Below are 14,176 nucleotides of genomic sequence, written 5' to 3' on the forward strand. Positions count from 1 at the left end.
GCATCAAATTCAACAAATATATTATTGTCAGCAGTCAACTTAGATACACTCAACAGGTTTTTGGTAATTTGAGGTACATATAAAACATCATGTAGATTGAGAGTGTTTAATTTTGTTGAGCCTGAAGCAACAATTTTTAGTTTCTCACCATTTCCAACCATTAAAGAATTCTTACCATTATGCTCATTGAAGCCTTGAAACTTGTCAGTTTGATGTGTCACATGGTTGCTAGCTCCACTATCAAAATACCATTCATAGTCTTGACCATGATAGGGTGAGGCTACGAATGCACTATGTGATCCTTGTTTGTCTGCTTCTGTTGAATAATTTCTTCCTGTGTAAGATCTGTCAAATCGATAGGAACAGTCCACAGCCGTGTGTCCAGTTCCACTACATACCTGACATTTGGTGTTGGACATCCTTCCTTTTCCTCTGCCTCCTCTCATGCCTCTAAAGTTGGATCTTCTCCAGTTTCCACGTGAGTGAAATTTGTTGCCTCTGAACTCAGTTTTGTTGGCAAAATTTGCAGAAGCATTCAGTGTTAGACCACTGAAATTGTTGAGTTGATCTAACCTGCTCTCAAAGGCTAGTAGTTGTGCTTGCACATCAACCCAACTAAGGTTAATTTGATCGGATAGTTTGACCACCACTGGATTGTATTCGGCATCTAGTCCATTTAATGTTTGTATCATTAAATCAGAATTTGAGATGGGAGATCCTGAAAGTTTCAATTTGTCAGAGAGATTCTTCATCTTGATGAGGTACTCCTCCATCTTCATCTCTCCTTTTCGAGTGTTGTGAAATTCAGATTTGAGGTAGATGATTCTTGACTTTGTGTGTGCACCAGCAAGACTTTGTGCTTCATCCCAAAGTTGCTTGGAGGTTTCACAATGCAGTAACTGAGTTGCAATGTCAATTGCCATGGAATTCATTAACCATCCTAGGAGAGCTTGATCATCAGCCATCCAATCCTGAAAATCAGGATTAACTTTCTTGCTCTTGTCAGCAGAAGTGACAAATTGCTCTGGACATTCTTTTGTACCTAGTATGTAACCATCAAACTTGCATCCTCTTATCAATGGTAGAACCAATGATTTCCATAGAGGGTAGTTATCTCTGTCCAGCTTGACAGAAATGATTGATGGAAGGTCGTTTTTCTTGTTTGAGTTTGCAGCGGACGACATGGTTGAATGGATCGAGAGCCTTCAAGCTTAAGTGCTCTGATGCCAAGAAAGAAATGGTACTGAATGTTATATCTTGTTCATTATACAAATGTGTTTAAATACACAGTAAGAGTACAGGGCTTGATCCAAGAATCAAGCTAAACATAATTACAATAATTCACAATAAGCTAAACATAGAAACATAATAAATGCAGTCTGCCTATGTCTAGGGATTACGCTATAATACAAACTGATATGGTCAATGGTAATTAAGTCATGTTTTAACTATCATAGACTGGTAGAGATTTCAAATCAAACTCATACATGCTATCACAATTGGTACGTGTACATCGGTCTTTTTAGCCATAATGATGGTTGATTTCATAGTAATATATCTATCCAAAATTGGCTTGGTTCCAAGATGGAGACTAAGGCTATTAGGACTTGGGTCTCTTTCTTGGGAGGGGGGTCAATTCACCAATTAACCAATTTCTATATGTTGGAGTAGAAATTTCAAAGAGATACCCTTCCTCATGATTGTATTGTATCTTGAATTGGGATCTTTTGGCTTATTTGATATTTACCAAGTGGGCAACCCCAATGCATTCATTTATCAGTTTCCTCAATAAAAGTCATATCTTTCCTCCAACTCACCTCATACCGTTTTATTAGCAGGTTCAATGAACAGAAAGGATTTTCATCTTCTCGATCTTTAGTTTCATCTTTCAGACCAGCTGTTGGGCCATGGGTGCATAAAGTCTACAATGCCCAAAGTCTATAATACATAATAATGTGTGCTTGTTCCCCAGTGTGATCAAATGCAGATAAGTATAACTCTTAGTTACAGAAACACACTTGCAAATAAATCAGCTAGACACTGATTTCAGGAAATGAAGGGTATAGAGAGGCAAAAGAGTGTGAGGGAGCAGAAATTTATGTGGCATCTACTGAGATGGCTGCATAGATATTTTGGGCATTGTATACTTTATGTACACCCATGGCCCAACAGGTGTTTTGAAAGGTAAAATGACATTAAAAAAAAAAAAATTAACAAAATATTAAACAGAGCAATGCAAACCAATATTGGTTACTGAAACAGCTAAAAAAAGCAAAATACACATTCTATGATTGCATTTATGGTCATTATGTCTCGACGAATCCATCTCTTATATTATGAATGAATTCAATTCATAATAATATTGCATTGAAGGGCATCGTACAACTTTTACAGTGTGAAAGAAAGTGTTCATAATGTTTCTTTAGGTCAACGAGACATCCAAATACTAACAATATTTTATGGAATATATAATAAAATATATAATATCCATGCTTCATTTGGGGTCATCGAGACATCCAATAATCCATCTCACGGCGGAAATTCAGAATCCATCATTATATTATGAATGAATAAAATTTAATTCATACCAATACCACATCGAAGGCATAAAAAAAATCATTATTTACCATAGTATGAATGTGGTTGTTCAAACATTTTATATTGTGAATTTTCATTATTTTATTGTTTTAGATTTAGGCTAAATTGCAGTTTTGGCCCCCCACGTTTCATAATTGTGCAATTTTGGCCCTCCACGTTTCAAATGTGCGATTTTGGCCCCCCACGTTTCATAATTGTGCGATTTTGGCCCCCCATGTTTCAAATGTGCGATTTTGGTCCCCACGTTTGCCCCCTTTTGCATTTCTTGGTCCCCGTTGACTATTTTGACCAAAAAATTGATGACATGAAATATTTTTTACACGTGTCTTAATTGAATTGGCCAACCAAAATTTATTATTATTTTTTTAAAAAAAAAATAATCAAGGAAAGGTCACGTGATTTTTTTTTTTTGGGGTTAATTTTTTTTTCCGGCAATGTCCTTTTGTATAATGAATGAATATTTTGAATTTGAAATATTTTGAATTATGATTTTTTTGTTAAACCAATTAATGAGACCAAGTTTTTAGATTCGGGTTTTTCAATATAGCATAATCAATTCTTGAAACCAATTAATGAGAATTTGGTAGAAGCAAGTGCATCAACATAATATTTGTGGTGGAGAATAATGTTCTTGAAAAAGTCACGTGACCTATCCTTTTTTTTAAAAAAAAAAAAAATAATAAATTTTGTTTGACCAATACAATTAAGACACGTGTAAAAAATATTCCATGTCATCAATTTTTTGGTCAAAATAGTCAACGGGGACCAAGAAATGCAAAAGGGGGCAAACGTGGGGGACCAAAATCGCATTTGAAACGTGAGGGGCCAAAATCGCACAATTATAAAACGTGGGGGGCCAAAATCGCACATTTGAAACGTGAGGGGCCAAAATCGCACAATTATGAAACGTGGGGGGCCAAAACTGCAATTTAGCCTTAGATTTACAATATTTGAAACAAAGTAATAACATTTCACCCTCTTTGTTTTTTTCATTTAGTTATTCTATCTTTTGTTACATTCTTTACAAGATATTGAATGATTTGAAAATTATGAATTTTTGGATAATGAAATTTTAGATGTAAACAAAATTTCAATCTAACTCGTAATAACCAACCCGTTTTACCCACCCGCCACCTGAACAAATCAAAGATGTGAATGATCGAAATTGAGTCTAAATTAAATAATTACGATTTTACTATTTTCAGTCCGAACCCGACCAAAACCGTCCAGCCAAGTCTGATAGGCGCACTTCACTTTCGTTTGCAACCAAACAAACAAATAATATTTCAAGGAAAATGTTAAACAGTGCCCCCAAGCACTAGTTAAAGGATATAAATATGGAAATTTCATCTCGTAAATTATGCATTCAATGCTTTAATAGGTAAAAAGTTATTCTCTCTCATCATTAACTTTTTCATTTATTTCTTTTTTAGTATGCTTAACTGTGGTGCGCGTGACACTATTTAACATACCCATATTTCAATACTTCTCCTTCCCACTCATAGTAAACGTTCTCAGACCCTTCATTGAACAAACTTTCTCCTTCCCACGCAGCCCAGTCACCGCGCCACTGCACCGCCACCGCCGGCGACAACCGCAGACACCACCGTTATATCCGACCGAGTGAACTTCTCCTCTCTCTCTCTCTCTCTCTGAAACAAAAGGGGTAAAACAGAACCTAGAAAAAGGAAAAACAAATTCAAGGTTAGTTGCTAATTGCTCAATATTTTTTCTTTTCTAATTTTTAATTTCTTATTCTTAATTCATCGTTTATCTTCCAATTTGTGTAAATGCTTCATACAAATTAAAAATTAAAATTTGTGGTACATCCTGTTAATGATGTATTTATGTTGCTGTTGATGCTTCATACTTTGGCATCAAATTGAAATTTGTAAATGTTTAATTGCTACTTTGTTGTGTAAATGTTAGTTTAATTTGCTAATTATTTCTTAATTTTTAAGCAGAAGAATTTGCTTCAAAAAAAGCTAGAAGGGAGGTTTTTTTTCATGCATCTAGAAGATATTTTGATGATATTAATTAAAATATGACCTTTTTTTTTTTATGTTAGTTACATGGATAAATGACTACTTTTGAAGTTGTTGATGCTATTTACAATTTAAATAGATGATGTTTTTTTTTTTTAAGAAAAAATTGTATTTTTTTTATTAGGGGTCCATTTTTTATTATTTGCCCCGGGCCTCCAAAAAAATCAGGACCGGCACTGCGTGTTGGTGTCTGACACGGGCATGACAGTACATCGTTACGACACTTTCATTGACACTTGTTTTGGCTACATAATCACTTTTGTTTTCTCTAATTATTATTTGTGCTTGTGTCAAGTGTCTGTGTTAGTGATTCATAGATTATTCATAGTGATGTGTTAATAAGGAGTTAAGAGATCAGGAATGTGTTTGTGCTTGTGGACTGAAATCGGGTGTGGGTGGATGAATAAATAAATGGATGCCCTTAATGTAAAGGTGTTAATTGATGCCACTGAATTGAAGGATTGAAAATCCCGAAGATTGCATTGTTTTTTTGTGTAGAGGGAGAGGTAGGATTGAATTAAAGATAATAATATGTTATATTTTAAATATTTATTTGATATGCATTTTTTCTGTAAGGTAAGTTGTGTTTTGGGTCACAAGTGTGTGTTTGAATTAGGATATGATATGCATTAACTAATATCTGCATTCCTAAATCCTACTGCTTGTTGATCTTTGCAATTTCATTTCTAACTGATTATTCCCTCATTCATCAGAAACTAAGCTCTTGAGCAGCTAAGATACATGGATAAAGAGGAAGCCCCACAAATCCCCAGAAGAACAACAAGGTCTTTATCTTCAACATCGACTTCAAATACTAAAACTGCATCAAAAGAAAACAACAGCCTTGAATCCCTAACAATCAATGACCTTTTGGTTGGAGGAGACCCTATTAGCCTAGATGATATCATTTCCAGTTTTCCCGGTAGAAGTACTCAGATTCATGAGATTGTGCGTCTTTTAGGACCTTTGAATTCGCCAATACTTCCTATGTTTGTGTATGGAGGTGCTTCTACTGGAAAAACCAGTATCATTCTTCAATTATTCAAACATCTCCAAAGGCCTCTTGTTTATTCTAGTTGTAGGACGTGTTATAACCAACGTATCTTGTTCGAGTCTGTTCTAAATCAGTTACTTCTCCATAGAAAAAATGCTGCCAATTGTTATACAAATGCAAAGCGTTGTGAAAGACCGTCCGATTTTATCAATTTTCTTCGTGAAGCATTGACTAGTGTTATAGACAATCTGAAGGTGAAATCAGAAAAATCGATCTCAGAAAAGAATATACATGGGGGAATGGGAAATATGATCTACTTGGTATTTGACAATTTTCATCTTGTTCGAGATTGGGACAAAAGCTCGACGATATTGCCCTTACTGTTTAATCTCCATGATATGCTAAAGATGCCTGAGGTTAGTCTGATTTTCATCAGCAGTACTTCACCAGATACCTTTTACTCTACTAACATGGGTTATGTGGAGCCTATCCCCATTTACTTTCCGGATTACACAGAAGGTGATATGCGTCAAATCTTATTGAGAAACCAAGCAAACCAGAAGTTGTATTCCTCATTTCTCGAGTAAGATATTTTTATCACTAATATCTGTGTCCATTTTAAGCTTTACACGATCCCATGTAGTGAAGACTTTTGTTTCTTTTCATGCAGTGTAGCTCTGAGGCCTTTCTGCAGAATTACTAGGCAAGTTGGTGAGTTGTCTTCTGCATTAAAGCCACTATTTGAAAAATATTGCGAACCTTTAAGTGATAAGGGAAAGGGGGTTGTTCCTAATGAAGACATGAAGAGGAGGCTATTCAATCACATCAAGCCTCATATTGCTTCCTCTCTGAATGATGTATTTAAGGTTTTATCTCCTCCTTCAAGTGAAGCTGAATGTGGTAAAGAGACAAAGCTTAAGGGGAATCTGAAGAGATCGGAGGAAATCGGTGATCTTGATTTTCATATGTCGACCAGTGCAAAGTATCTTCTTATTTCAGCATTTCTTGCCTCCAGAAACCCTGCTACTCTTGATGCTTCACTTTTTGATTCCAAAGGTGGTTCTGATAATCGAAAGCGAAAGAGGAAGTAAGTATTGTGATTCAAAACAATTTTTTTCTGTGCCCAAAAAACATTGTTCTGTATAATGTTTTGAGATTTCAGCGCTAGTTTACTACCTTCGTTATCTCTTTATTATTTAAGCGAAGCCTTTCTTGGCTTTTTATGCATTGAAGTTTCAACCATTGTCTGGGTGGATTTGTTATATTATTCATAGTTATTGATAAAAGTTTGGTATGAGCCCACAGTACATTCTTATTGAGCATTGCTCAATTGTTATTGTTTTTGTCTGAATATGCTGTTGAATGCACAGGGCCTCTGAGAAAGCGCTCGAAAAGAAGGAAATGTTAGAAGAGGAACTACTGATGAAAGGACCTGGAACTTTCCCAATGGAGAGATTGATAGCCATCTTTCAGTGTATTGTTTCTGTTGGAGAAGATCCATCTGATGAAGAGGAAAAAAACAATGAAGAATTAGGAGCTCAATGTGGCAGCGGTTCACTGATGTCTGATGTTCTTTTGCAGCTATCCACTCTCTGCAATGCTAATTTTATTTTCAGAGGAAAGAGTTGTCCAATTGAAGGCTCTACTCGTTATCGATCAACTATATCTGAAGACCTGGCTTTAAAGGTAACATCTTTGTCTCACTCACTTAATAATCTCATAAAGTTCTTTGTTATATTATATCGAAATTCCATGCCCGCGCGCCTGTATAATGAAGAATAGTAATTTCAATATTGTTTAAGCAGGTTGCCAGGAGCCTAAAGTTCCCACTGTCAAAGTATCTGTACAGAAGTTAGTAATCTTTGACATTGACAGCTTCACAGAGCTTGGTTGTCAACTTTTATCTGATAGAACTATAACCAAGAGCTGTATACAACATTCACTGTGATCTACTGTTATTAACATGAAATAGCTGGAATAGTAAGCATGCTTGGAACTTAAGTCTAAGGTGGAATGGATAATTATGTTATGACCACGTTGGATGAATGGAATGTTTATTATCTAGGATTTGTTTTATTGCTTCTTGTCATCAATATTGCTCCCAAAAGTGTTTGTAATATTGTGGATTGCAGTAATAAAGATCCTGAAATCATGTTGCCCTTAGCTGATTAAATTTGTAATATGACACACTTTGTACTCTTGCCGAATTTCATATTAACACTGTTGATGTTCTAGAAGGAATATCCTAGGTTTGATGGAAGTTTAATGGTGGGAATAAACTATTCTTGCTGATATATCCTGCCGGTGCTGTGCCTTTTGAATGTTGAGTTGTAGACTTGCAAAATTTTAACTTTGTTATAATGTTATCTGACAAAAAACAATACCTTGTTAAAGATATTTATCTGTAGGAAAATTCTTGGATGAACTTATATCATGTGCATGAAGAACAATACCTTGTTAAAGATATTTATTTGTAGGAAAATTCTTTGATGCACTTATGTCATGTGCATGGCAATGGTAACCTCACTTGCATGTTTAAAACCAAAATTAAATGGCAAAACATGGTAGATGTACAGACGTCGATGATATTTGTTAGATAGGTCTAAAAAATACAAGCAATCTAATTTCTATCTAGATATCATGATGTAAAGCTACTCAAGTAACATGTATTTTAAGCTTGATTGTGCTTATAGATCAAGTTTTACAGGTGGAAGGAAACTATGTCAATTTTCTGCGCAGAATAGATATTTGCAAAGGAGCAACATGTTTTTATAAAGTGAGTTTGGCTGTAAAATAAATAAGGTCTCCTAATATTGATTTGAAATGTATTGTAATTTCATCTCACTAAAATCTTAGTGTAGACATACCTTTTTGCTTACTTTACATGCAAACTCACTTCAGAGTTTTTTTTATATATAATTTTTTTTGTTACAAAAGGTGAGAAGTTAAAATAAAGGCCACGGTTTTTGGTGAAAACTTCCATGGTATCTGTTTTTCTACTTCAGAAGGTGTATAACTTTATGTGTTTGGTCATATGATCATTGTTTTTATATCTCTGTTGCTAAATATAAGCCACACCTTCCTTGACATCATCACACTCTTTAGTCAAGAATCTTCTCCCCAGTTGAAAAGATATTCCATACCAATGTGCCTATTATGTACAATGCAACAGAAACCTTAAACACATCATTCCAAGAACCTGCAATGAGAAAAATCACATATAAGTGAAAACCAAGATACAAGGTGCAAAGAAGTTGACTCCAAAATGAATGCAGAGAACATGCAGACCTCTTTGGAGTATGTATCCAGTTGCAGCTGTGCCAAAGACACCTGCAAGCACACCTGCGGTGTTCGATAGTCCCAGCAATACGCCCTGAAATTGAAACTCGTGAGTTTTTTTGATATAGACATATTGAAACTCGTGATCATTTTAGGAAGCAATAACTCACAGCATAGCGCGGTCCAATGTCTTGGTGATTGGAATAAAGACCAGATTGTGAGAACGCATCAGATCCCTGTAAAAATAAGATTATGGTTTGAATTAAGTGGCTGCATATGTTTAAATCATATGAAAATATGTTGTATCAGCACTAACGCTTCATAATCAGTAGAAAACTTGTAAACCAAAAAAATGCCATAATTTGAGGAATTAAAATTTTGAACAAGTTGAGGAATTAAAATTAAGGAAAAAAAATGTTGATCTAGCTCAAACCTGACTGCACGCCATGCACAATACTGCCATGGCAGGTGTTTTGACATGGCTTAGTTGTGTCAAAAAAAAGGCAGGACCCAGAAACCCGATCGATTGCATGATCTGCCATATTATCCATAAATATTAAGAGCATGATCATTTTGGAGAGTGAAAAAGATGCCAAACATTTCCTTCTATACAACATTCCTTTAAGAACATCATCTGTATATAGCCCTTGATAATTCATGACAATATTTCAGTTACATGAGCAGGGATTATCATACCTTTCGAACAGCTGTTATGGAAACGCCTTTGCTAACTAACGTGTCAGCTATCCACCCTCCGATATTTGCAAAAATAGCCATGGTTAACCACGGAAGAACGCATAAGAGACCAGATTCGGTGAGGTTGAACTTCAGAACCTGAGATAATGATCCATTAGCTTGTTGTATCAAATTCTACAAGTTCTTTACAAAGATAAATCCAATCCAACAACTAAAGAAATTCAAGTATACTATAAAAATTTATTTTAAAAAGGTTAATAAGTCATAACCTGATTGTAATAAGTAGGCATCCATGTTAATAGAATAAATGTCCCCCAATTGTGGCAGAAATGAGAGATTATAAGAGCCCAAACTGGTGCTTTTGATAAAATTAGTTTCCATGGAATGTCTGAAACTGGTGCTTTTGATACGCCGCCATCAAGAATGAGCCTTTTTTCCTCAGGCCTGAGATCCGGATCATCTTTTGGTGAGCTATATGCCTGGAAAGGAAATGAGTTTACTTGACAAGGAAGAATTAAGGAGTGTCCCTCCCATTGAAAATATCATGAGTGAAATTTCAGAAATATTGTGCAGCATAGCTCATTTCCTCTCATATTTAGTCAATGGACCATTGGTTCTTGAAAATAAGCTTTGCAGACTCCAGAATTTAAGTCAATAAATCGATATGGCTTCCCTGCAGTCAGGGATTCCTCGCTTTCATGTAGTCGGGGCATCAATGGTCATTTGATCAAGATCGGACGGTCCTGATTTAAGCTCAGTATTTTAAATTTAACATTAAAATTAAGATCTTCAATTTTTGACCATCCAATCTTGATCGAAATGCATGAATATGAGATCCCTAGACTGCAGGGAATCTGAATTCTAATAAACCATCAAAATTAAGTATAAATTGACTTACTTTTCTCAACCAAAAGGCAAACCAGATACTTCCAAGGGATCCAAATGAGTAAAACACGGATGGCCAGCCAAGGTTTTGGATTAGGAAAGGTGAGAATGCCAAACCTACCACAGAACCAAGGTACATGCCACTATATACCAGTGAAAGTGATCGGCTTCTCTCCGAAACTGGAATCCACTTGGACAGTATATTATTCATGGCAGGCATCGCTACACCCTGAAAACAAATAGTTAGCATTATTTGGTGTTAAGAGGACGTTTGAAAGAGCTTATTAGAAGATATCTCAAGGTACAGATACAAAATAGCGATGATATAATGTTAACTTGGTAGTTGGGGTGGAGAAATTAAGCATTGAAATGATAAAGACATTGAGAGTTCAATTCCACCCCCAACATAACTAACACTAATTCTACATAACAACATGCTGTTGGGAAGAAAATATATAAAAATAGCTTATGATATGCCCTTTCAGCTTATTTTAGTAATCTCCTCAAGATAGCTTATGGAAACCACCAATGTAAAGCTCACCCTCCAAATATATATTTTGACTATGAAAACTACCACTGAGAACACAAATAGACTTTCAGCGTCCATATCCAAATGCAAATAGCTATTGAATTAAGTACTCATGACATAAGCTCTCATATGATATTAAATAAGAACTCAATTAAGATGTTTAGACATGCACTCCCCTAAATCATATGACTAAGGTTCGTGCATATACTCTACATGAACTTTGAACACGAGGCCATTAAAATGATAAAATATCTTTGATTTGATTGAACTTAATTTTTTTTGGAGAAGCAGTCTTATCTACTCAAAAGTTCATAGCAAAACTGATAACTGCTGGTTTTGCATGACATAGAAAAGGTGAATATGTGACCATATGAACTAGTTACTGAAACCAGGTTGTATAACTAAAGAATGTACCAACCTCACCAATTCCCATAAAGGCGCGCATAACTAGCAAATAAGGGAGCCCAATTCTTGCAGCAATAGGTGTTAAAATTGTTGCCATTGACCACCATACAACGCCAAAACCTAGCACTACCTTCCCACCAAGTTTGTCTGCCCATATGCCACCAAGAATCTAAAACGCAAAATTCATAACAATGTTATGCAAGGTTCAACTAGCAGTGGTACTTTACTGCACAGTAGAAGATTGATATATGAAATCAATTTCTTGTTAGACTAATAACATGCTCTATGAAATGTGCATAAAAATCACACCTGAGTAAGTAGATAGCCCCAGAAAAAAGATGATTGAATTAAGCCAACTGTTGCACTGTTCCAGTTAAACTCTTGTGACATTGGAAGTATAGCTATGCTCATATTTACCTGTATATTACAATATACATGTATAACATAGGAAAAATGAACATTTATGATATACACTAGGTTATCAACGATATGCAAATTCTGAAACAGTCAACTATATTTTTACCTGCCTAAAATAATTCAAGGAGAAAGCATAGTAAGTGAAAATTTGAGGCATGTAAAAGATGTGCATATAAGGCCTTGTTTAGATAAATAGCTTAATTGAGTGCTTATAGCATAAACACTTATCATATAGTGTTTGTGTTATCTATAAGCTATTTCATTAACAAATAAAAAAAAGTGAAATCGTTTTCATATAAAGGATAAGCTATTTTCATGAGCTATTATGGTGAGCTTATGGGAAAAGCTGAAAACAACTTATGGACTTGTCGTAAGGCTGCTTCCATAAACTCTCCCAACCAGTCTCTAAATGACATGGTAATTTAAAACGAATATCGAAACAAAATACTCACACGGTCCATGTTGCATAGAAGAAACGCTGTAAAACATAGTAATACAATAAGCCAGCGCTTAGGAAGCTGCTTCCACCAAGGAGATAACGGTGCACCATTTCCTTCCGAAAGAACTTCTTCCCTTGTTCCTTCATCAGATACCACGGGATCCACCTTTGTTTCATCAATGTCATATTCCTCTGACCTGTAATGAACACAAGCTCTATTTACCTTACTAAGCTTTCTTACTCCTAGTCCATATACAGCTCTTTGTTCAATATTGCTTCTGCTTCTTGCAAAAGGATTGTTTGGAATTTGGCCACCACGTTGCACGCCAGAAATGCTCCCTCTTTGAAGTGATAGATCTTTTCTCAATTGATATACATTTCCTGCCAATATCAAGGAGTTACTAAAACCATATTTAGAAATGAGTGACTAAAATCGAGAATTAGTGGAAATAGGAAGATCAAAACTGCATTTAAGCATAGTTTAAAATAGGAAAATGCTAAACAGTGCCCTCGGAGCACTAGTTAAGTATATAAACAGGAAATTCTGTCTTGGAACTTGTGCATTCAATGCATAGTGTAAAAAAAAGTAATCTTATCAATATTAATTTTATCATTTATTTTAATTTTTGGTATGTTTAACAAGTGTCCGGGACACTATTTAGCATGACCCTTTAAAATATAAGATACACATAATGCAAACTTTGAGGGTTTCAAGAGGAGTAAAACAAAATTAATTTATACAACTCCTACCAGAATATCCATGCTTTTCTGAACAATCAACATTAATCTAATTAAAGTAAGTACAAAGAAAGTGAAAATGCATGCTTCTCATTTCAACCCATAATTTTATCAGAGTATCAATTCATATTCAATTAAGCAAATATTAGCACAAGAAATACCATTCCACAAGTTGATAATTTTTAATTTTTTTAACTATCTACAACTCAATTCTGCACTAAATAAATTTCAAAAGCATAAAAATTAGTAAAGAAACAAAAAAAGCAAAATTAATACAAATTACAAGCAACAAACAAGTAGATAATTCAATTCTTCAAAAAATGCTTGCAGGCATCAAAATATTTGAATAAAGTAATGGAAAAATAAAATAAGTTGAGTGAATATTAATAGTGGTTAAGGAAGATGAACCTGAAGCAATGAAAGAAGTGAAGTTTCTGTTGGAAATTAAACCACTTATAGACATTGGTGCTATATATGTTTTTTGATAATAATGAAACTGAAGAACTATATAAAAATTTATGGCAATTTATCATCCATGGAATTCTCTTCTTTTGCTTATGCTTTCACTCTCAGGATAATAAGCAATAAGCAAAGTAGAGGGAACATGTTTTTTTTTTTCTTTGATACACATTTTCTTGAATATAGAAATTTTTTCTCTTTATTTTCTTGTTCATAATAATCATTTTTCATAATATATTCTTTGGGATTTTTTGGTTAAAATTAAAATGAGAATTATAGTGGCATCATATTCTAGTGGCATCATAGCTAAAGAGAAAGGGGGGTTGAGAGTGTGACACGTGGCGTATCGTCATCGTCACAAACAGCAGTCATTGTACCAAAAAGAATGAAAGATTTAAGTTTAGTAGTTAGTCTCTAAAAAAATTTATTTATTCATTCATTTTTATTTTATTTTTGTTTACATTATGTACTCATTTTTATAGTTTCTACTGTTAGGTCAATGTGTATTTTGAATTATTTTTCGTAGATATGTTTTAAACATTATAAAAAGTTTTTTCAAATAAATGACTTCAAAATTTAATTTCTAAGTCATAATTTTTGTTACATTTTTCTTGAATTTTTTGTCATTTAAAAAATTCATATCATATTAAAAAATTATAAATTTTAGTAAATAAACTTTATATAATATTTTG

General features: G+C 34.4%; 2 protein-coding genes across 2 annotated transcripts; one reads left to right on the forward strand and one right to left on the reverse strand.

The window, feature by feature from the left end:
- The first annotated feature begins 4,066 nt into the window (after nucleotides 1–4,066).
- On the forward strand, nucleotides 4,067–7,931 carry LOC123888996 (origin of replication complex subunit 5-like). Its single transcript, XM_045938168.1, has 5 exons — nucleotides 4,067–4,302; nucleotides 5,357–6,220; nucleotides 6,308–6,724; nucleotides 7,008–7,323; nucleotides 7,443–7,931. The coding sequence occupies exons 2-5, from the start codon at nucleotides 5,385–5,387 to the stop codon at nucleotides 7,491–7,493; spliced, it is 1,620 nt and encodes a 539-aa protein (XP_045794124.1). The 5' UTR covers nucleotides 4,067–4,302; nucleotides 5,357–5,384; the 3' UTR covers nucleotides 7,494–7,931.
- Nucleotides 7,932–8,418: 487 nt separating this feature from the next.
- On the reverse strand, nucleotides 8,419–13,764 carry LOC123888997 (ascorbate transporter, chloroplastic-like). Its single transcript, XM_045938169.1, has 11 exons — nucleotides 13,434–13,764; nucleotides 12,301–12,668; nucleotides 11,741–11,848; nucleotides 11,445–11,600; nucleotides 10,511–10,726; nucleotides 9,882–10,091; nucleotides 9,613–9,750; nucleotides 9,350–9,451; nucleotides 9,087–9,152; nucleotides 8,926–9,010; nucleotides 8,419–8,836 (listed from the first exon to the last, which is right to left on the reverse strand). The coding sequence occupies exons 1-11, from the start codon at nucleotides 13,486–13,488 to the stop codon at nucleotides 8,739–8,741; spliced, it is 1,602 nt and encodes a 533-aa protein (XP_045794125.1). The 5' UTR covers nucleotides 13,489–13,764; the 3' UTR covers nucleotides 8,419–8,738.
- Between the last annotated feature and the right edge of the window lie 412 nt (nucleotides 13,765–14,176).

Source organism: Trifolium pratense, linkage group LG6, assembly GCF_020283565.1.
Source record: "Trifolium pratense cultivar HEN17-A07 linkage group LG6, ARS_RC_1.1, whole genome shotgun sequence".
Taxonomy (NCBI): Eukaryota; Viridiplantae; Streptophyta; class Magnoliopsida; order Fabales; family Fabaceae; genus Trifolium; species Trifolium pratense.